This window comes from Pristiophorus japonicus, chromosome 1 (genome assembly GCF_044704955.1).
Source record: "Pristiophorus japonicus isolate sPriJap1 chromosome 1, sPriJap1.hap1, whole genome shotgun sequence".
Classification (NCBI taxonomy): Eukaryota; Metazoa; Chordata; class Chondrichthyes; family Pristiophoridae; genus Pristiophorus; species Pristiophorus japonicus.
Window position 1 is genome coordinate 139,849,911 of NC_091977.1, and position 24,453 is coordinate 139,874,363.

At 42.5% G+C, this 24,453-nt stretch overlaps 1 protein-coding gene across 1 annotated transcript in view; it reads right to left on the minus strand.

Moving 5' to 3' along the window:
• LOC139253580 (dmX-like protein 1) overlaps positions 1-24,453 on the minus strand; it is a 200,946-nt gene that overhangs the window by 99,630 nt on the left and 76,863 nt on the right. The window contains exons 6-9 of the mRNA XM_070873611.1: positions 24,292-24,358; positions 6,917-7,092; positions 4,334-4,505; positions 3,984-4,152 (exon numbers count right to left, since the gene is read on the minus strand). Coding sequence (XP_070729712.1) covers positions 3,984-4,152; positions 4,334-4,505; positions 6,917-7,092; positions 24,292-24,358 — 584 coding nt within the window. The remainder of the gene's footprint in view (positions 1-3,983; positions 4,153-4,333; positions 4,506-6,916; positions 7,093-24,291; positions 24,359-24,453) is intronic.

A 24,453-nucleotide genomic window follows, 5' to 3' on the forward strand; every position in this document is an offset into this window, starting at 1 on the left:
ACTATCAGGCCCTGGGTATTTATCGGCCTTCAATCCCATCAATTTCCCTATCACAATTTCCTGGCTAATAAGGATTTCCTTCAGTTCCTCCTGCTCACTAGACCCTCGGTCCCCTAGTATTTCCGGAAGGTTATTTGTGTCTTCCTTCGTGAAGACAGAATCAAAGTATTTGTTCAACTGGTCTGCCATTTCTTTGTTCCCCATTATAAATTCACCTGAATCTGACTGCAATGGACCTATGTTTGCCTTCACTAATCTTTTTCTCTTCACATATCTATAGAAGCTTTTGCAGTCAGTTTTTATATTCCCACAAGCTTCTTCTCATACTCTTATTTTCCCCCTCCTAATTAAACCCTTTGTCCTTCTCTGCTGAATTCTAAATTTCTCCCAGTCCTAAAGTTTGTTGCTTTTTCTAACATAGAAAATAGGTGCAGGAGCAGGCCATTCAGCCCTTCGAGCCTGCACCACCATTCAATAAGACCATGGCTGATCATGCAACTTCAGTACCCGTTTCTGCTTTCTCCCCATTCCCCTTAATCCCTTTGGCTGTAAGGGCCATATCTAACTCCCTTTTGAATATATCTAACGAACTGGCCTCAACAACTTTCTGCGGTAGAGAATTCCACAAGTTAACCACTCTCGGAGTGAAGAAGTTTCTCCTCATCTCGGTCCTAAATGGCTTACCCTTTATCCCCTGGTTCTGGAACTCCCCAGAAACGGGAATTCTTCCTGCCTCTAACCTGTCCAATCCCGTCAGAATTTCATATGTTTATATGTTTCTATGAGATCCCCTCTCATCTTTTAAACTCCAGTGGATACAAGCCCAGTTGAACCAAAACTGAACACAATATTCTAGGTGTGGCCAATTTTTCTGGCGAATTTATATGCCTCTTCCTTGGATTTAACACTATCCTTAATTTCCCTTGTTAGCCACGGTTGAGCCAGCTTCCCCGTTTTATTTTTACTCCAGACAGGGATATACAATTGTTGAAGTTAATCCATGTGATCTTTAAATGTTTGCCATTGCCTATCCACCGTCAACCCTTTAAGTATCATTCGCCAGTCTATTCTAGCCAATTCACGTCTCATACCATCGAAGTTACCTTTCCTTTTCAGGACCCTCGTCTCTGAATTAACTGTGTCACTCTCCATCTTAATAAAGAATTCTACCATATTATGGTCATTCTTCCCTAAGGGACCTCGCACAACAAGATTGCTAATTAGTCCTTTCTCATTACACATCACCCAGTCTAGGATGGCCAGCCCTCGAGTTGGTTCCTCGACATATTGGTCTAGAAAGCCATCCCTAATACACGCCAGGAAATCCTCCTCCACCGTATTGCTACCAGCGTGGTTAGCCCAAGCTATATGTAGGTTAAAGTCGCCCATGATAACTGCTGTACCTTTACTGCATGCATCCCTAATTTCTTGTTTGATGCTGTCCCCAACCTCACTACTGTTTGGTGGTCTGTACACAACTCCCACTAGCGTTTTCTGCCCTTCGGTATTCCGCAGCTCCACCCATACAGATTCCACATCATCCAAGCTAATGCCCTTCCTTACTATTGCGTTCATTTCCTCTAACTAGAAATGCTACGCCATCTCCTTTTCCTTTCTGTCTATCCTTCCAAGTAATTACAGGCCATAAAGCTGACCTGTGGGAAAATTATTGGAAAAAATTCTGAAGGACAGGATAAATCTTCACTAGAAAAACCACGGGTTAATCAAGGACAATCAGCATGGATTTGTTAAGGGAAGATCATGTCTGACTAATTTGATTGAATTTTTTGAGGAGGTAACAAGGAGGGTCAATGAGGATAGTGCATTTGATGTTGTGTATATGGATTTTAGCAAGACTTTTGATAAGGTCCCACATGGCAGACTGGTCACCAAAGTAAAAGCCCATGGGATCCAAGGCAAAGTGGCAAGTTGAATCCAACATTGGCTCAGAGGCAGGAAGCAAAGAGTAATGGTTGATGGGTGCTTTTGTGACTGGAAGGCTGTTTCCAGTGGGGTTTCACAGGGCTAAGTGTGAAGTAATGCATGAAGTCTAACAAGGCAAGGGAATAAATATTAAATGGTTGGACACTGAGAAGTGTGAAGGAACAAAGGGACCTTGAAGTGCATGTCTACAGTTCCCTGAAAGTAGGCCAGGTAGATAAGGTGGCATAAGGAATAATTGCCTTTATTAGCTGAGGCATAGAATTCAAGAGCAGGGAGGTTATGTTTGAACTGTGTAAAACTCTAGTTAAGCCACAGCTAGAGTACTGCATGCAGTTCTGGTCACCACATTACAGGAAAGATGTGATTGCATTAGAGAGGGTGCAGAGGAGATTTACGAGGTTGTGACCTGGACCGGAGAATTTTAGCTGTGAGGAAAGATTGGATAGGCTGGGTTTGTTTTCTTTAGAACAGAGGCGGCTGAGGGGAGACCTTATTGAGGTGTATAAAATTATGAGGAGGTCTAGATAGAGTGTTTAGGAAGGACTTAATTCCCTTAGCAGAGGGGTCATAGATTTAAAGTCAATGGGAAGAAGTTTAAGAGGGGATTTGAGGGGAAATTTCGTCACCCAGAGGTTGGTGGGGGTCTGGAACTCACTGCCCGAAAGGCTGGTAGAGGCAGAAACCCTCACCACATTTAGAAAGTACTTGGGTGTACACTTGAAGTGCCATAAACTACAGGGCTACAGACCAAGAACTGGAAAGTGGGATTAGGCCGGACAGCAATTTGTCGGCTGGCGCGGACATGGAAGACCGAAATGGCCTCCTTCCATGCTGTAAATTCTATGATGCTATAGGTAAACTAAAGAGAACATTTTAACGTATTGGGAGGACAGTAATGAAAAAAACAAAGCCAGTAGCATAAATCTTGCAAATAATTTCAAAAGTGAAATGTCAATTATGCTGTTAATTTATATTGTGCTACCTGACTACAATTTCCAACTCCATTCATTTTAAATAGTTAACAACTCACATTTATCTAGCACCTTTAACATCGTAAAACGTCCAAGGTGCTTCACAGGTACATTATCAAACAAAATTTGTCTGAGCCGCAAGATGATATTTGGACAGATGACCAAAAGCTTGGTCAAAGAGGTAGGTTTTGAGTTGTGTCTTAAAGGAGGAGAGCGAGGTAGAGAGGTGGAGAGGTTTAGGGAGGAAATTCCAGAGCTCAGGGCCTCGGCACTTGGAGGCAGGGTCGCCAATGGTGGAGCGATTAATATCAGGGATACGCAAGAAGCCAGAATTGGAGGACCGCAGAGATCTTGGAGTGTTGTAAGGCTGGAAGAGATTGCTGAGATAGGGAGGGGCGAAGCCATGTAGAGATTTGAAAATAAGGATGAGAATTTTAAAATGAAGGCATTGCTGGACCGAGAGCCAATGCAGATCAGCGAGCAAAGAGGCGATGGGTGAACGAAACTTGGTACGAGTTAGTACACGGGCAGCAGAGTTTCGGATGAGCTCAAGTTTATGGAGGGTGGAAGATGGGATGCCGGCCAAGAAACCATTGGAATAGTCAAGTTTAGAGCCAACAAAGGCACGGATGTGGGTTTCAGCAGATGAGCTGAAGCAGGAGCGGAATCTGGCGATATTATGCTGGTGGACGTAAACTGTCTTGGTGAAGGAGTGGATGTGTGGCTGGAAGCTCATCTCAGGGTCTAATACGACACCAAGGTTGCAAACAGTCTGGTTTAACATCAGACAGTTGCCGGGGAAAGGGATGGAGTCGGTGGCTAGAGAACAGAGTTTGTGGTGAGGTCCAAAGACAATGGCCTCGGTCTTCCCAATATTTAGTTAGAGGAAATTTCTGTTCATCCAGTACTGGATATTGGATAAGCAGTGTGACAAATTCGAGACAGTGGAGGAGTCGAGAGAGGTGACAGTGAGATAGAACTGTGTGTTAACAATTAGAAATGAATAATGGTATATGAACTTAAAGTATAGTATGTTCGCAATAGGTGTCGAATACAGAACTTCCTTACCTGTTGCTGGATTGATACTAGCTGCTATGTGAAAATGACAGAGTGAATTTGCATGCAGAGGTGCATTCCTATGGACATCATGTGCATCCTGCTGGTGGGGTAAATACCCAGTATGTGCAACAAGACCGGATGATCTCCTTCTCCCTATTCGAAAGGGTTTGATGTTTAACTACAAAGAAAACAAAAACTCAAATCACCTTAATATAGAAAAATTGTTAATCAACAGCATTTATTTTAAACAGTTAACAATGAGATTAAACAATTTACATAGAATGTTTTTCTTCCCTTCAGAGAAAAATGCTTAGAATTCATTATTGTAATCTTCCTCACACCTCAAAAGCACTCTGTACCTTCTCCCGACTGGATATGTTCCTCTTGAAGTTGTTGGTTGCAACGAGAGATTCAGACCATTGGGCGTGGCCTTCGCCAGAAAGCAAACTATCACTTGGAAGTAAGGTTTCTGCCCATAACCGACAAACATTGTCCTTGCAGCAGGTCAACAGAACATTACACGTGGGACCCCTGCAATGAAAGAAAAACTAAGTCCAAATTAGATCAACATTTGAGGTCATTTCATGCCAAGCTTTTAAAGAGGGATTTATACTATGAATGAAAATGCTGCAAAATCCATGTGTGCTCTCGATCAGGTTTGACCAATACATTAGCCACTAGCTTTCTGTGGCTAAATTGGGAATCCAGATGTGACTCATTGCATTTTTGATTAGTAAATAAAAATGAGTAATATAGACATCATTGGACACGTGATCTCAATACTCGTATTCGCATGACATATGCTTGTATACTTTAACGTTTGTGCGTTTGTTCGTAAAATGTTAAGATGAAAGTCTGCAACAAGATATGTTGTGTCTGATAAACTCACGCCAGAATTTCAAACTTGGGTGAAAGAGAAAGATGACAACTTTCACAGTGAATGGTGGTAAATGTTTGCCAAGTAAAATATACACTTGAAATAGAGATGCATTATATAATATGCCAACTGAGTACACTATATACAATACAAAAGCAAAATACTGCGGATGCTGGAATCTGAAATTATACAGAGAATGCTGGAAATTTCAGTGGGTCAGGCAGCATCTGTGGAGAGAAAAACAGAGTTAACGTTTCAGGTCGACGACCCTTCGTTAGAACTGCCGATTGTTTGAAAAGAGTACATCCACGTGGATTTCAACTGAAATTCCACCCTTCCTCGATCTTTGGCCAGGAGTCTTCTCCTCCGCTGTAGTTAACATGACCCTCGACCGTGTCCATTCTATTTCCCGCACCTCTACTTTCAGCCCTTCCCCTCCCTCTCAGAACCACGAAAGGGTTCCCCTTGTCCTCACCTTTCACGCCACCAGCCTCCACGTTCAATGGATCATCCTCCGCCATTTCCACCACCTCCAGTGTGATCCCACCACCAATCACATCTTCCCCTCCCAGCGTTCCGAAGGGACCGCTCCCTCCGCGGCACCCTGGGCCATTCCACAGTCACCCGCAGCATGCCCTCCTCCTCCTTTCCCACGGCACCTTCCCATGCAAGCGCAGGAGATGCAACATCTGCCCTTTTACCTCCTCCCTTCTCCACTATCCAGGGCCCCAAATACTCCTTCCAGGTGAAACAGCGATTTACTTGTACTTCTTTCAACTTAGTATTCTGTATTCACTGCTGACGATGTGGTCTCCTCTACATTGGGGAGACCAAGCGTAGAGTGGGTGACCGCTTTGCTGAACACCTCCGTTCAGTCCATAAGTGTGACCCTGAGCTTCTGGTCGCCTATCACTTTAATTCTCCACTCCAATCCCACTCTGATATCTCCATCCTTGGACTCCTCCACTGTTCCAATGAAGCTCAACGCAAGCTCGAGGAACAGCACCTCATCTTTTGTTTAGGCACTTTACAGCCTTCTGGACTCAACAGTGAGTTCAACTATTTCAGAGCATAAACCCTGGCCATCTTTGGCTCCCTTTCCTTTTCCCTTCCCCCGACCCCCTTCCCCCCCCCCATCTTATGTTTTTTTTCTTCTTACTTCTCTCTTTTTTTTCTTTGTCTATAATGGCAGCTGGTCATTATTATGTCATTCACACCTCATCCAGATTAACCTTTTCCTGACTTCTGTCATTACCATTTCAATTTGACCATCATCCCTTTTGTCTCTCTAATCTCTCCTGCCTTCCATCCTATCACAGACCTTCCCTTTTGTTCTTTCTTCCCCTCCCCCTTCAGTGCTTAAGAATCTGCTCGTTTCGAACATTCGGCAGTTCTGACAAAGTGTCATTGACCAGAAACGTTAACTTTGTTTTTTTCTCCAAAGATGCTGCCTGACCCGCTGAGATTTCCAGCATTCTCTGTTTTTATATTATATACACTATATACAGTTGCAGTTACCTGGATTACCTGACTAAACATCAGGTATGGTGTTAATGTTACACAAAACTGTAATTGTCCCAATATCAGCAAAAAAGCAACAAATAGGGAAGAGAGAAAAAAAAGTGGCAGGAAAAGTGGAAAGATCTAAAGGCATGCCAAAAAAATGTAACATATTACCATGTAATGTAAAGCTCTACAGTTAAGAAAAAAAGGTGGCAAATGGGGGACCTCATTGAGATATACAAAATATTAAATAGCAAAGACAGACAAGATACGCTCAGAATGATACTTTAAAAAAACAGAATGGTACGAGATAACAAATTTACAAACGGAGAGTAAAAAATGTTTGGAAAAATGTTGTGAAGCAAAAGAGTGGGGACAAAAAAAGATTAAAGGCCATTTAAAATACAGCTGAGTAGTGAGCTTCGATAGCTTTTCTCACTCCTAACCTTTATGATGTTGGGAAGAAGACAAGACTACCTATATCTCCACACATTTGCTACCTGCTAAAATTAGCATTTGCAGTGGTAATGCATCGATTGGTCTTATCAAGTATTCAGCTAACCTTGGCATGTACTTGCTGGACTTCCGCCAAGAAAATCCTGTTACAGCTCGAGGATGGGCTAAATATACAAAGGAAAAATCAATATCTCCTTCTCCCTTGTCCACAGGTGTGACCGGCGTCATCATTGCTGATTGCCAACTGCTGGAATTGTACCACACTTTCACAAGACAGTCATCCTGTGAGGGTAGGGGAGCAGGAGAGAAAGAAAACCAATTTTTAACATTTGATTTAAAACATGTTTTTCACACAATGGAATGTGCATTTATCTAAATACTGTAGATATTTTCACAGCATCCACTACATCATATTTCAATACTTATTTTATCAGTAACTGCAATTATTTTTTTTAAACTTGAAACACACAAATTTAACAGTCAATAGTTATTCTGCTTTATATTCCTTTTGCATATTCTAAGGTGGCCTGTTAATACAAAGTAAAGTTACTGGCTGCCTTGTCAAAGAAATGTATGAGTGAAAAAATGGAAATGACTTATGTAAATAATTGCTGGAGAGAATTCTTTCTATACGGATGTATCAATCATTAATGATGGCCAACACCAAAGTTGTCCTTAAGTATCAAAGCATAACATCTACAACAACTGGCATTTATATAGCACTTTTAATATAGAAACATGTCCCATGGTGTCTCTGAATAGAGTTCGACAAAACTGGATGCAAAGCTACAGGAGATATTAGGCAGGGGTGACCAAAAGCTTGACCAAAGAGTGGGTTTTAATGAGGGTTTTCAAGGAAAAGAGAGGCGAGAGTCAAGAGTGATTATGGGGAGAGAATCCAGAGAACAGGGCCAACATGGTTGAAGGCACAGCCAATGCTGGGGCAATGGGGAAGGTGCACAAATGGCCAGTGTCCGAGAAGCACAGTGTTTTGGGGGATTGTAGGGCTGTAGGAGGTTAAAGATAGAGAGAGGCAAGGTCATGAAGGAATTTAAATATGATGAGAATTTTTAACCTGAGGCGTTGGGAACCAGGAGCTAACGTAGTTCAGCAAGGACAGGGGTGAGCAAGACTTGGTGGGATACAACACAGGCAGCAGAGTTTTGGATGCATTGAAGTTTAAACTAGGTACAGGATGGGAGGCTGACCAGGAGAGCAAAATAGTCATGGCAGGAGGTGACAAAGGCAATGGTGTGGGATTCAGCAACAGATGGATTCAGGCAGAGGCGGGTGATGCTACAGAGGCGGAAATAGGTCATCTCCATGATGGAGAGGATATGTGGTCAGAAGTTCAGTTTGGGATTAAATAGGATGCTGAGGTTGTGAACAGCCTGGTTCAACCTGCGAGTGGCCAGGGAGAACACAAGAACATAAATAGTTGCAGGAGTAGGCCATCTGGCCCCTCGAGCTTGCAGCCTCTTAGCATCCTCCTCACAGCTCACACCGCCACTCAGCTAAGTGTCATCTGCAAACGTGGAGATATTACACTCAATTCCTTCATGTAAATCATTGATGTATATTGTAAACAGCTGGGATCCAAGCACTGAGCCGTGCGGCACCCCACTAGTCACTGCCTGCCATTCTGAAAAGGAACCGTTTATCCCGACTCTCTGCTTCTTGTCTGCCAACCAGTTCTCTATCCACGTCAATACATTACACCTCCAATACCATGTGCTTTAATTTTGCACACCAATCTCTTGTGTGGGACCTTGTCAAAAGCCTTTTGAAAGTCCAAATACACCACATCTACTGGTTCTCCCTTGTCCACTCTACAAGTTACATCCTCAAAAAATTCTAGATTTGTCAAGCATGATTTCCCTTTCCTAAATCCATGCTGACTCGGACCGATCCTGTCACTGCTTTCCAAATGCGCTGCTATTACATCTTTAATAATTGATTCCAATATTTTCCCCATTACTGATGTCAGGCTAACCGGCCAATAATTCCCCGTTTTCTCTCTCCCTCCTTTTTTTAAAAAGTGTGTTACATTAGCTACCCTCCAGTCCATAGGAACTGATCCAGAGTCGATAGACTGTTGGAAAATGATCACCAATGCATCCACTATTTCCAGGGCCACTTCCTTCAGTACTGTGGGATGCAGACCGTCAGGCCCCGGGGATTTATTGGCCTTCAATCCCATCAATTTCTCTAACACATTTTCTTGACTAATAAGGATTTCCTTCAGTTCCTCCTTCTCGCTAGACCCTCGATCTCCTAGTATTTCCAGAAGGTTATTTGTGTCTTCCTTCGTGCAGACAGAACCAAAGTATTTGTTCAATTGGTCTGCCATTTCTTTGTTCCCCATTATAAATTCACCTGATTCTGACTGCAAGGGACCTATGTTTGTCTTCACTAATCTTTTTCTCTTCACATATCTATAGAAGCTTTTGCAGTCAGTTTTTATGTTCCCAGCAAGCTTACTCTCATACTCTATTTCCCCCCTCCTAATTAAACCCTTTGTCCTCCTCTGCTGAATTCTAAATTTCTCCCAGTCCTCAGGTTTGCTGCTTTTTCTGGCCAATTTATATGCCTCTTCCTTGGATTTAACACTATCCCTAATTAGCAACAGTTGAGCCACCTTCACAGTTTTATTTTTACTCCAGACAGGGATATACAATTGTTGAAGTTCATCCATGTGATCTTTAAATGTTTGCCATTGCCTATCCACCATCAAACCTTTAAGTATCATTCGCCAGTCTATTCTAGCCAATTCACGTCTCATACCGTCGAAGTTATCTTTCCTTAAGTTCAGGACCCTCGTCTCTGAATTAACTGTGTCACTCTCCATCTTAATAAAGAATTCGACTATATTATGGTCACTCTTCCCCAAGGGGCCTCGCTCAAGATTGCTAATTAGTCCTTTCTCATTACACATCACCCAGTCTAGGATGGCCAGCCCTCTAGTTGGTTCCTTGACATATTGGTCTAGAAAACCATCCCTAATACACTCCAGGAAATCCTCCTCCACCGTACTGCTACCAGTTTGGTTAGCCCAATCTATATGTAGATTAAAGTCACCCATTATAACTGCTGTACCTTTATTGCACGCATCCCTAATTTCTTGTTTAATGCTGTCCCCAACCTTACTACTACTACTGTTTGGTGGTCTGTACACAACTTCCACTAGTGTTTTCTGCCCTTTGGTATTCCGCAGCTCTACCCATACAGATTCCACATCATCCAAGCTAATGTCCTTCCTTACTATTGCGTTAATTTCCTCTTTAACCAGCAACACTACCGCACCTCCTTTTCCTTTCTGTCTCTCCTTCCTGAATATTGAACACCCCTGGATGTTGAGTTCCCAGCCTTGGTCACCCTGGAGCTATGTCTCCGTAATCCCAATTATATCATATTCGTTAATAGCTGCCTGCGCATTTAATTCGTCCACCTTATTACAAATACTCCTCGCATCAAGGAACAGAGCCTTCAGGCTTGTCATTTTAACACACTTTGTCCCTTTAGAATTTTGCTCTAATGTGGCCCTTTTTGATTGGACAGATTAGGTGAGTGGGCAAATGCATGGCAGATGCAGTATAATGTGGATACATGTGAGGTTATCCACTTTGGTGCCAAAAACAGGAAGGCAAACTATCTGAATGGTGACAGATTAGGAAAAGGGGAGGTGCAACGAGACCTGCGTGTCATGGTACATCAGTAATTGAAAGATGGCATGCAGGTACAGCAGGCGGTGAAGGTGACAAATGGCATGTTGGCCTTCATAGCTAGGGGATTTGCGTATAGGAGCAGGGAGGTCTTACTGCAGTTGTATATGGCCTTGGTGAGGCCTCACCTGGAATATTGTGTTCAGTTTTGGTCTCCTAATCTGAGGAAGGACGTTCTTGCTATTGAGGGAGTGCAGTGAAGGTTCACCAGACTGATTCCCGGGATGGCAGTGCTGACATATGAGGAGAAACTGGATCGACTGGGCCTGTATTCACTGGAATTTAGAAGAATGAGAGGGGATCTCATAGAAACACAAAGTGCTGATGGGACTGGACAGGTTAGATGCAGGAAGAATGTTCCCGATGTTGGGGAAGTCCAGAACCAGGGGTCACAGTTTGAGGATAAGGGATAAGCTATTTGGGACCGAGATGACGAGAAACTTCTTCACTCAGAGAGTCATTAACCTGTGGAATTCTCTACGGCAGAGAGTTGTTGATGCCAGTTTGTTGGATATATTCAAGAGGGAGTTAGATATGTCCCTTACGGCTAAAGGGATCAAGGGGTATGGAGAGAAAGCGGGAAAGGGGTACTGAGGTGAATGATCAGCCATGATCTTATTGAATGTTGGTGTAGGCTCAAAGGGCCAAATGGCCTACTCCTGCACCTATTTTCTATGTTTCAATAAGATCATGGCTGATCTGATCTTGGCCTCAACTTCACTTGCCTGCCCTGTCCCCATAACCCTCGATTCCTTTATCATTCAAAAATTTGTCGATGTCCATCTTAAATATATTCAATGACCCAGCCTCCACAGCTCTCTGGGGTAGAGAATTCCAAAGATTCACGACCTTATCAGAGAAGAAATCCCTTCTCATTTCCGTTTTAAATGGGAAACTTCTTATTCTGAAACTATGCCCCCCCCCCCCACGAGGGGAAGCACCTCTCTGCATCTACCCTGTCAAGCCCCCTCAGAATACTATACGTTTCAAGATCACCTCTCTTCTAAACTCCAATGAGTATAGGCCCAACCTGCTGAACCTTTCTTCATGTGACAACCCTTTCATCTTTGGAATCAACCTCTTGAACCTTCTCTGAACTGCCTCCAATGCACATATATCTCTCCTTAAATATGGAGACCAAACCTGTATGCAGTACTCCAGGTGTGGTCTCACCAACACCCTGTACAGTTGTAGCAGGACTTCCTTACTTTTATACTCCATCCCTCTTGAAATAAAGGCCAACATTCCATTTGCCTTCCTAATGACTTGCTGTACCTGCATGCTAACTTTGTGTTTCATGTACAAGGACCCCCAGATCCCTCTGTACCACACCATATTGTAATCTCTCCCCATTTTAATAATAATTTGCTTTTTTATTTTTCCTACCAAAGTGGATAACCTCACATTTTCCCACATTTTACTCCATCTGCCAAATTTTTGCCACTCACTTAGCCTGTCTATATCCCTTGGCAGATTATTTGCATCTTCCTCACAACTTACAAAAGATAGGTGGGAAAGTATCAGCAGCAAATTTGGCTATATTACATTCAGTTCCTTCATCCAAGTCATTAATATAAATTGTAAATAGTTGAGGCCCGAGCACGGATTCCTGTAGCACCCCACTAGTTACAGTTTTCTTTTTGTCGTGAGCTCTTATCTTGTGCAGTAACCTTTTATGTGGCACTTTATCGAATGCCTTCTGGAAATCCAAATACACCACATCTATTGGTTCCCCTGTGTCCACCCTGCTCGTTGCATCCTCAAAGAACTCCAGAAAATTTGTCAAACATGATTTCCCATTCATAAAATCATGCTGAATCTGCTTGACTGCATTATGATATTCTCAATGTCCTGCTGCTATTTCCTTAATAATGAACTCCAGTATTTTTCCAATGACAGATGTTCGGCTAACTGATCGATAGTTTGCTGCTTTCTGTCTCCCTCCCATCTTAAATAGGGGCGTTACATTTGCGGTTTTCCAATCTGCTGGGACCTCTCCAGAATCCAGGGAATTTTATTAGATTACAACCAATGCATACACTATCTCTGCAGCCACTTCTTTTAAGACCCTATTGGTACGCTCATAATAAAGGATGTGTGCAATGAGCAAGCGTGACCTTAGCTCCTTTAATAAGACATAAGAGTGCAAGTACCTCGTGGGTGAACTGCTTATATACCATGCTCCCAAGGGATGCTAGGATCCCTTGGGACTCCCAACAGGTGGACCCTCTTGTGGTCAGGTGTCATACAGGTTACAAGGGGTTAAATACATAACATCTAGGATGCAGGCCATCAGGGCCTGGGGATTTGTCCACCTTTAGTCCTATTAGATTGCCTAGCAATTTTATCTAATGATAGTGATTGCTTTAAGTTCCTTCTTCTCTATAGCCCCATGATTATCTATTATTATTGGGATGCTTGGTGTCTTCTACCATGAAGACTGATACAAAATATTTGTTCAAAGTCTCTGCCATTTCCCTGTTTCCCATTATTAATTCCAGAGTCTCATCCTCTAAGGGACCAATGTTTACTTTAGCTACTCTATTTTTTTATATACCTGTAGAAGCTCTTACCGTCTGTTTTTATATTTCTTGCTAGTTTACTCTCATAAGCTATCTTCTCTATCATTTTTAAGTCGTCCTTTGCTGGTTTCTAAAAATTTCCCAATCCACTGGCCTTCCACTATTCTTCACAACAGTGCAGGCCTTTGTTTTCAATCTGATTCCAACCTTTAGTTCCTCATTTCGCCACGGATGGTTCATCCTTCTCTTTCTTTCTTTCTCACTGGAATATATCTTTGGTGAGAGTTATGAAATATCACCTTAAATGTTTGCCACTACTTTTCTACCATCTTACCCTTTAACCTATTTTCCTAGTCCACTTCAGCCAACTCTGCCTTCATACTTTTGTAATTGCCTTTATTTAAGTTCAGGACACTAGTTTGAGACCTAGCTTCCTCACCCTCAAACTGAATTTGAAATTCTACCACGCTGTGTGTTGTGTTCATACTTTCTTTGTTAGTTACAGGACAGGCATTAGGACCCTGCGGGAGCTATTCACACACTGCTGTAAACATACTGGTTATGGGACACCATTTTGAGAGTTGCCATAAAGGACGCAGTTAGTTACATTTCTCCTGTTTCAGTTAGGTCTGTTTATTTACGTCCACAAACATAATTTGGCGATGAGGATGAATCAAATTAACCTCCCTCACACCCCTCCCCCCCCCACCTCCCTTTCCTCTCCATTCCCGGGGACCCTCCAATCCCGTGGCCGAGGTGGATAAAATAGCTTTTCTACGTACACAAGAGTGAGTGGGTTAGATGGCGACAACATAACACCAGCTCGCCGCTGTGCAATACTTATCCACTGCCTCGGCACAAAAGGCCAACGCATCTTTGGCCAAATCAAAGACATGGAGTCCTACGACAAAGCGGTAAGCGCCCTAGAGAAATATTTTATGCCAAAGAAAAGTGTCATGATGGAGAGATACAAATTTTGTCAAAGGGCACAAGGGAACGGTGAACCAAACAGTATATAATTTCATGAACTGAACTGGCCGCTACATGTAACTTTGGGGCAACTCACCTGAGGAATGATCAGGAACAATGCTCCCCTGCATTCGGGAACACTTGCTAATGGAGGATGACAAATTGACATTGGACAAAGCAACTAATTTGCCCATCCAAATCGATTCAGTGCTGTGAGATTCAAAAGCGATCAGATCCCCTGCTACCCCTGTGCAGCAGACTGCAGCTATAGCCCATGTGCAAGGCGCTCGTCCAAAGCGGAAATCACAGCAGAGACCCAGGGTTAGTAATAAGCCACTCACTATGGATTGCGTGCCTAACTTCGACTACTTTAACTGTGGGGACAAATCACATTCAGTCAAGAGTCCTAACTGCCCGTGGGAAGAAATGCTCTGCATGTGGTAAAATGAACTATTTTGCTAGTGTCTGTCGCTCATCACAGCATATTCGACATGTGGACAATCCCAATTAGTGATGAACCCAGTGTGGTTTACACCGTTAATGACATTTCGCACATCGGTTCAGGCAAATTCAAGGACTGTGATGTAAACATTGACGGCACTCCCATATGCCTCCTCATTGACCTTTGAGCCAAAGTCTCCATATTGAGCAAGGCTGTGTACAAAACCCAATTCACACACTGTCAACTGCAGCCCGCAACTTCCACTCTACATGTGTACTCAGACTCCAAAATTGAGATACTTGGGGTCATATCTGTCCCGATATACTACAAGGACATAACATTAGAGAACTTTTCCTTTCATGTCGCGAAGGGACGACGCCTCATGGTGTTGACCTTTTTGACAAGCTTGGGTTCAAGGTTTACGACACAACTGGCACACCTGTGTACATGGTGGGACTTTGACAAGCAGTATTCTTCAATCGTCACAGGGTTTGGAGTGACAACAAAATTCTGCCATCATTCCCGCGCTGACCCTTCCATCAAACCGGTTATGCAGAGACTTCGCCATCTCCCATTCGTGGTTCGCGGCCAAGTATCCGCAGAATTAACACGACTCAAATCTCAGGGAATCATTGAGAGCATCGACCCCTCACCCTGGATCTCGAACTTAATCATTGCTTGGCATAAAAATGGGGAGATCCGCCTATGCATCGACCTGAAAAGGGTCAACAAGGCCATCATCCCCGACAAGTACCCTCTTCCTACCATTGATGAACTGTCTTCAGAATTCCACGGGTCAATAGTTTTTACGAAACTCGACATGTGCCGCAGTTCCCTGCAAATACCCCTAGCGGAGGACAGCAAATTGCTCACGGCATTCACGGCGCATGTTGGTCTGTATCAGTATTGACGCACGCCTTACGGACTATCTTCTGCACCAAATGCATTTTAGAAGATTGTTACTACTATGCTAGCAGGCATAGAGGGGGCCCTCAATCTGCTTGACGATATCGTCATCCATGGATGGACAATGGAAGAACATGACCAGAGACTTCACGCAGTTATGGCTAGATTTGCAACACATAACATTACACTTAATGCTGATAAGTGTTCATTCGCTGCTGGAGAAATAAACTTTCTGGGCTACAGTCACAGCACAAGGTGTCAACGCAATCCAGCGAATGCAGGAAGCTACCAACATTAAAAAACTTTCATCATTCCTCTGTACTTGCAACTTCTATTTAAAGTTCGTACTGCACTACGCTCACATTGCCGAACCTCCGCTGCGCAAGGACCTCCCTTGGGAATGGACAAATTCCCAGGTTCAGGCTTTCACCACACTAAGGAGAAAATCACATCCTCTCCTATCCTTGCGCATTTTGATCCGAATGTCACTACGTACGTCACCATGGATGCTGTGCTCTCACAATGGATTGACGGCCTGGAACGCCCTGTCATCTTTGCCTCTCGCACGCTCTCGTCTGCAGAACGTAAATACTCTGCAGGGGAACGCGAAGCACTCGCTAGCATCTACGCATGTGAACGCTGGCACATCTACCTCTATGGCAGGAAATTTACCCTCCGTACGGATCACCAAGCGATAACTTCGCTACTCGCTACAACTGGATCTGAGCACAGACGACTACGAATGATGGTCAGATCGCCTTCAATATAACTCTGATGTACAGTACATCGTTGGCAGTCGCACCATGTAGCTGGCATGCTCAGCCGTTCGACACTTGCTACGGACTCTGGTGCTGATGTGTTCACAAACGATGACACATGTCACGATGATCATCACTCAGTCCATCAGAAACCTGGTATCCTGTAACGAACGCAAAACCAAATCACAGCATGATGCTACGTTCCAGCACGTGTGCCATTTCCTCCAAACTGAGTGGCCTAAGCAAATTCCGGAAGAGCTGAAAACCTTCCGTTTGGAACGATGGCTGCCTAGCTTCTAGTGATCGAGCAGTAATTCCCAAGTCGCTTCAAGAATGATTCTCTCATTAGCACACGATGGACACCCTGGCATTGTCTGCATGAAGCAGAGATGTCGCGATTCAGTATGGTGGCCTGAGATTGACACTCGCATGAAGGAGTTTGTCTCACACTGCGAAGCATGTAGTCGGAGTGAAAAGGCCAAAACATCCGACCAGCGCGAATGAAGCCCATTCCATGGCGACAAAGACCATGGCAACAACTTCAGTTGGATATCTTCGGTCCAGTTGAAGCAGCTCCTCAGCACCAGTGGTTTTGGCCAGAAATCGCTACAACAAGTTCAGTGATCTCATCAATGATCGTCACTATTCTGCAGCGTATGTTCACTGAGTGGGGCCTCCCAGAGATCATAATCACTGACAATGGACCACAGTTTGTGTTCAACCAGTTTGCGGATTTCCTCACTAGTCATGCTATCGAGCATCGCCTTACTGCTCAGTACAATCGTCAAAGCAATGGAGGTGTTGAGCATTTTAACCACGTCGTCAGAGGGTTTGAAAGTCAATCTCACAGCAGGCCAAACATTCGACAAAGCGGTTCAAATCATACTTCGCACATATTGTTCGACAAAGCACTCGCTAACGGGGAAGACCCTCTGAGCTCATGATTGGGCGAAATCTTCGCTGACTACTGGATATTCTCAAACCCCCAGCCAAACTTGCGAAGATAACCACACTTGCATCCCAGATTTCTGAATGCCAACGAAAAGCGAAGTCGTACACTGACACAAAACGACGTGCTCAAAAGCCTCAACTGAAGAACGGAGATTGGGTCAGAGTTAAGCGCCCAAACTGTAGTCATAAGAACATAACAAATAGGGGCAGGAGGAGATCATATGGCCCCTCGAGCCTGCTCCGCCATTTAATGCGATCATGGCTGATCCGATCATGGACTCAGGTCCACTTCTCTGCCCGCTCCCCATAATCCCTTAATCCTTTATCGGTTAAGAAACTATCTATCTCTGTCTTAAATTTATTCAATGTCCCGGCTTCCACAACTCTCTGAGCAGCGAATTCCACGGATTTACAACCCTGAGGAAATTCCTCCTCATCTCAGTTTTAAATGGGCAGCCCCTTATTCTAAGATTATGCCCCCTAGTTCTAGTCTCCTCTTTGCATCCACCTTGTCAAGCCCCCTCATAATCTTGTACGTTTTGATAAGATCACCTCTCATTCTTCCGGATTCCAATGAGTAGCAGCCCAACCTCCTCAACCTTTCCTCATAAGTCAACCCCCTCATCCTCGGAATCAACCTTGTGAACCTTCTCTGAAATGCCTACAAAGCAAGTATATCCTTTTGTAAATATGGAAACCAAAACTGTATGCAGTATTCAAGGTGTGGTTTTACCAATACCCAAAATAAGTGTAGCAAGACTTCCCTGCTTTTATACTTCATCCCTATTGCAATAAAAGCCAAGATCCCATTGGCCTTCCTGATCACTTGGTGTACCTGCATACCAACCTTTTGTGTTTCATGCACAAGTTCCTCCAGGTCCTGCTGTACTGCAGCACTTTGCAATTTTTCTCCATTTAAATAATAACTTGCTCTTTCATTTTTTTCTGCCGAAGTGCATGACCTCACACTTTCCAACATTATACTGCATCTGCCAAATTTTTGCCAACTCACTTAGCCAATCTATGTCCTGTTGCAGATTTTTTGTGTCCTCCTCACACATTGCTTTTCCTCCCATCTTTGTATCAACAACAAACTTGGCTACGTTACACTCGGTCCTTTCTTCCAAGTTGTTAATATAGATTGTAAATAGTTGGGGTCCCAGCACTGATCCCCACGGCACCCTACTAGTTACTGATTGCCAACCAGAGAATGAACCAGTTATCCCAACTCTGTTTCTGTTAGTTAGCCAATCCTCTATCTATGCTAATATATTACCCCCAACCCCGTGAACTTTTATCTTGTGCAGTAACCTTTTATGTGGCCCCTTGTCAAATGCTTTCTGGAAGTCCAAATACACCACATCCACTTTTATCCACCCTGCTCATTACATCCTCAAAGAATTACAGCAAATTTGTCAAACATGACTTCCTCTTCATAAATCCATGCTGACTCTGCCTGACTGAATTATGCTTTTCCAAATGTCCTGCTACTGCTTCTTTAATAATGGACTCCAACATTTTCACAACCACAGATGTTAGGCTAACTGGTCTATAGTTTCCTGCTTTTTGTCTGCCTCATTTTTTTTTTTTTTTTTTAAATAGGGCTGTTATATTTGCAGTTTTCCAATCTGCTGGGACCTCCCCAGAATCCAGGGAATTTTGGTAAATTACAACCAATGCATCCACTATCCCAGCCGCTACATCTCTTAAGACCCTAGGATGCAAGCCATCAGGTGCAGGGGATTTATCTGCCTTTAGTCTCATTATCTTACTGAGTACCACCTCCTTAGTGATTGTGATTGTGTTAAGTTCCTCCCCACCTATAGCCCCTTGACTATCCACTGTTGGAATATTGTTAGTGTCCTCTACCGTAAAGACCGATACAAAATATTTGTTCAGAGTTTCTGGCATCTCCATGTTCTCCATTACTAATTCCCTGGTGTCGTCCTCTAATGGTCCAACATTTACTTTAGCCTCTCTTTTCCTTTTTATATACCTATAAAAACTCTTGCTATCTGTTTTTATATTTTGTGCTAGTTTACTTCCATAGTCTAGCTTCCCTTTCTTAATCATTTTTTGTGTCATTCTTTGTTGGCTTTTAAAAGCTTCCCAATCTCCTGTCCTCCCACTAGTTTTGGCCACTTTGTATACCCTTGTTTTTAAATTGGATACTGTCCTTTATTTCTTTAGTTAGCCACGGATGGCTATCTTTTCTGTTACATCCTTTTCTCCTCACTGAAATATTTTTTTCTTGAGTTGTGAAATATCTCCTTAAATGTATGCCACTGTTCATCAACCGTCCTACACTTTGATCTATTTTCCCAGTCCACTTTAGCCAACTCTGCCCTCATACCTTCATAGTCTCCTTTATTTAAACTTAGTATGCTGGTTTGAGATCCAACTTTCTCACCTTCCATCTGAATTTGTCATAAGCTTGCACCTTCACTTTCGCCTCCAAAACAGATTGGGTGAAAGTTCAGCCCTCACACCTACAAGCTCAATGATGAAACGCTCGTAGACTGATTCCAACTCACAGGTCAAATAGACTAGCAGGATGGAACAGAGGCACCATTCTGTTTCCCAACCGAAAACCTCAATCAGACACTGCAAGCTCCATGCCGGTCTCAGCGTTTCAGAACATGACCTGCCTAGCTCAAGAACTTTGTCTGTTCATAGACTGTGTTTTCAAAAGGAGGGAAATACGCTGTGATCATACTCTACGTGTTTGTTACAGGACACTAGACAGGCATTAGGGCCCTGCGGGAGCTATTCACACACTGCTGTAAACATGCTGGTTCAGGGACACCATTTTGGAAGTTGCTATAAAAGGACACAGCGAGTTACATTTCTCAGTTAGTCTGTTTATTTACACACGCAACACTATGATCACTGTTCCCAAGAGGATCCTTCACTACGAGGGGATGGAATCAGTGGCATGGGTGCAGAGTTTGTGGTGTGGCTCAAGATAACGGCTTCAATTGCGGCTAATCCATGACATGAAGCCATCAACAGTGAAAATTTTAAATAGATATAAGAGATGGAAAAAAGGTGGGTGCTCAAAGGAGGGGAAGGTGTTGAAGTACGGCGAAAGACCAATATGGCTTGGACACCACCGGTGATGAAAAACATAGCCTAGCATGGATGCTACCCACTGAGTGCAACAGACAACTGTAGTATGGAGGAGTTATCGGTTACATATTCAGTACCACCCGGTTTAATTTTTGGTTAGTGCTTCAGAAACAGTTTGGTTTCAAATGCACATTTGGAGAAAACTTTTATTTTCATAAGTGAAAAGATCCAATTGTTTTTTCCACCATGCTCAAACAAACATCAATGGCTCTTTCTTTTGCCACATATCTCTAAATCTATTATGTTCATTTCTATAATGGGTGAACGCATTCTACGCCACACACACATTCTTTGTTCTTGAGAATCCAGTTTCTCTTTCATGATGACACTGTCTGCACCTTGGTAGAAATCAAATGGCTCCCACTTGCCCTCTCTATCTTAAATATTGTGATGCTTATTTCCTGAAAAGTATACATCGATTTTAGACCAGCGTATACGCAGATCAGTTTTCCATCAAAGAATCATGCAGGATCATTAGAAATTGGGATGCTGTTGCTACTCCTCAATACTCCAACATCACTAAATTTCTTGGTTTCTATGTGCAGACTTGAAAATTTACTACCATAAAATATGCTCGAGACTGAAATCACTATGGATATAAAGTGGCAACTTTATCAAGTTATTTTCCCTCATCTGCAAATCTCTTGAATATGTTCAGGACTATAAATTAGATATATGTGAGAAGTCATCATATCTTTTAGAAGCATCTTAAAGAGCATATAGAATTCATTACTGAAGGTAGAGTGACTTACGTAGGCAAGCATGGTGCATTTGTGGACACAGCAAGATCCCACAAATATCAATGAAAAGAATGACCACTTACATCGAATTTACTTGAAAATATTGAACAATTCCACATCAGTCTCAGAAATAAATACAAATATTGCTGTGACTGTGGTTCTCAAAAGAATTGTAATTGCCTTTATTTTCATGCTCAGTAAAGATATAAAATGATGCAGCTATGCTATTAGTCACTGTTCTCAGCAGCACAGAGTCTGACCCATTTAAAGCTATAAATAAAGCATTTTGATCATGCATTTTATATGTGCAATGAAATTTAGCTGCCAATGCAATTTCCTCAGACTATATACTCTTAAATTTAACGGATAGGTACAGTATTGTAGTGGTTATGTTACTAGACTTGTATTCCAGAGGCCTGAATTAATAATCCAGAGTGCAAGTTCAAATCCCACCATAGAAGTTTGAAAGTTTGAATTCAATTATTTAAAAAAAATGTAAATAAAACTAATAAGAGTCAGAGTGACTGTCATTAAAAAAACACAACTGGTTCACTAATGTCCTTTAGCGAAGAAAATCTGCCATCCTCATGGTGACTCCAGTTGACTCCATGAGTAACTACCACCTGAAGTGGACTAGCAAGCCATTTAGTAGCATGAAACCACTAGAAAGAAAAAGAATAAAACTGAACTGACCACTCGGTTGCAGCCTAGGTATCAATCAGGCCAATACAAAGGAATGCCTCACCCAGTCGACCTTGCAAGGTATTTGACTTCGAGCTTCTTGCCCACCTCTTCCATCTCTGCTTGTATTCTTTCAGTACAGCTTCCAGCCTGCTTAAAGCACCTTGCACCTCTATGACTGCAGTGCCTTATCCTTCCTTTCCTCTCCATAGCTTTAAATACATTTATTCATGCCATTTTCTGTTGTCCAGTTTAGTGAGTCTGCACTCGTGTGATTCCACTTCAACTTGCCCCAAAGCAGTCAGCAGATCTTCGGCAATGGCTCCAGCACAGTAACCTCAGTTCCCCAAGGATCTATCTTTAAGCCTTCTTTTTTTCCTCATGTCTGCACTGTGCCTTGAGGCATTTTCAGGCATCGGGGTTAACCTCCACACACTTGCTCACGGTACCCAGCTCTACCTTTCCACATTTCCGTTGACCACCTTGTGTTGTCAGACTGTCTGCTGATATTAAGTGAGTCAAAATGTCTTTCAACTGAACAATCGGAAAATCCAAGCCATTATTTTCAGGTACCTGGCATAAACTTTGCTCCTTTAACTCTGTTTCTATCCCACCCTCTGGCCTCAGGTTGAATGAAATCTCAGCATCTGTTTAATTTGAGTTTCATATTCAACGTCCCATCACCAAAATTGCTTACTTCCAGCTCTGCAACTTTACCTACATCCGACCAGATTTCTCTCCCACTGCTATCAAATACCATATCCAAGCTTTTGTCACCTCTTGACTTGTTTCTTTTGCTAAAGTTCTCCTTGATGGACTTCCATCCTTCTCCTTCCAGAATCTCCGCTCATTGAAAACACAACTGCCATATCAAATCTTGCTCAGTCAGCTTTCCCTCCTTGCAAATCTCCATTGTTCCCGTTTCCTAAAGCAGTCAATTTAATCTCCATGGTGTTCCCCTGACATCCTCTAGTCTTAGGTCTCTTCTTGCACCCTTTGGTCCTCTAGTTCTGGCCTTCTGTGCATCACCACTCCCTTCAACTACTTCCGTCCTTTTCTCTGGGGCAACATTCCTAAACCTTTCAGCTTCTCTGCACCCGGTAAAAACCTTTTTAAACCTCATCCTTCCGATTAAGCTTTGGGTTATCTCTCGTATCAAGATTGGCCATCAATTCCTTTTCTCCCTCACCCCTCCCCATCTTCTGTAACCTCCTTCAACCCGACAGCCCTCCGAGAACTCTGAGTTCCTCCAATTCTGGCCTTTTGTGCATTCCTGACTTTCTTCGCCCATCACTGGCGCCCATGCCATCAGCTGTCTCGGCCCTGAACGCTGGAATTACCTCGCTCAACCTCTGCTCTCCTTGAAAACCCTCCTGAAAACCTACCTCACTGACCAAACTTTTAGTCACCTTTCCTAATAGCTCCCCCATTGGTTCTGTCATTTTTTTGCTCGATTTTGCTCCTGTGAATCATCACAAAATGTTTTACTACATTAAAAGGCGCTACGTGTGACATCTCTCCAAAGCAGAATATCTGGTATCATGTCAGGGAAATAGAAAATGAACAGTGCTCCACTATAAATCATATTCCAACTCACTACTTGCAACTTCTGCAATATAGTTCTGAATGCATACATACAGTAAAATGCAAGACTTTCCTGGTTTCCACTGCATGTGTTTCTAGCAGTGCTCTGAACCACTTCTTTTTTTTAAAAATAAAGACACAGCATTTTGGAATAAGTTCCTTTTCTCATTCATTTCACAAAAGCATTAGCATGTCACGGAGCTGCAATACCAAGACAATTTTATTCCAAATTTCTCACATTGTGCTATCTAGTTATTATTCATACAATGGAATGACTGACTTGGTGCATGTGGATGACATTTTAGAAAATCTACCTGTGATAAATGAGTTTGGCCAAAACACAATGTTTTATGGTCAGCTATACTTAATTTCCATAACATATTGTTAACTTAATATTTAGCAAGAGTTCAATATGAAATATTTGCTGATTAAAAATTATTCAGCAATTATTTCTCGACAGAAAACAATTCAAATTAATTAAGGTTTAATCACCCAAATTCAAATAACAGTCATCTTGTAAGTAATTCGCCACCCATTCAAATGGATTTTTAAACTGACCATCTTGTCAGACAACAAATTGCTCCTTTTCAAATCATGGTACAATTCTTTTTTTATTAGAATAATAAAGAAGGCTAAAAGACTGACATGAGAATTTGCTATGCTTGCAAAAAGGAAGAAATACAAAGTTAGTTAATAATGTAAACTGTCAAATTATTTTCTGTTTGCAATAGACCAGCAGGACCTTATTCTGTTGACGGTTTTGCCAACTAACAAAATCTTTGTAATAATGCACTTAATCAAATTGAAAACTGTGGAATTGTGGTTGATTTACTCAAGTGAAAATTTCAGTATCTGCAATCTGTGCAACAATTACGTTTTTCACGGCTGGAGTTTTATTATATGAAAACATCATTGCTTAATCTGTAACTTCTCAACTGAGCCATTTCAACTTCACGAGCATTTTAAGTACACTTATGAGAGCTGTTTTATTTGAAGCAAAATCAAATAAACCATCCTAAAAATATATCATGCATTAGACCAATATTCTATCCAACCAAACAGAAATAATACAACTACCTTTCCCACAGTCGCAAAAAATTCACCATCTGGAGACACCTTTAACAGATGGATGGGAGATGCAGTCCTGTAAAAGCAAATTAACATTCTTAGATATCTGTAAATGCAAATTATTAACATTCTATATCACACCAATCCAAAAGCTAAGACCCAAGACCTGAA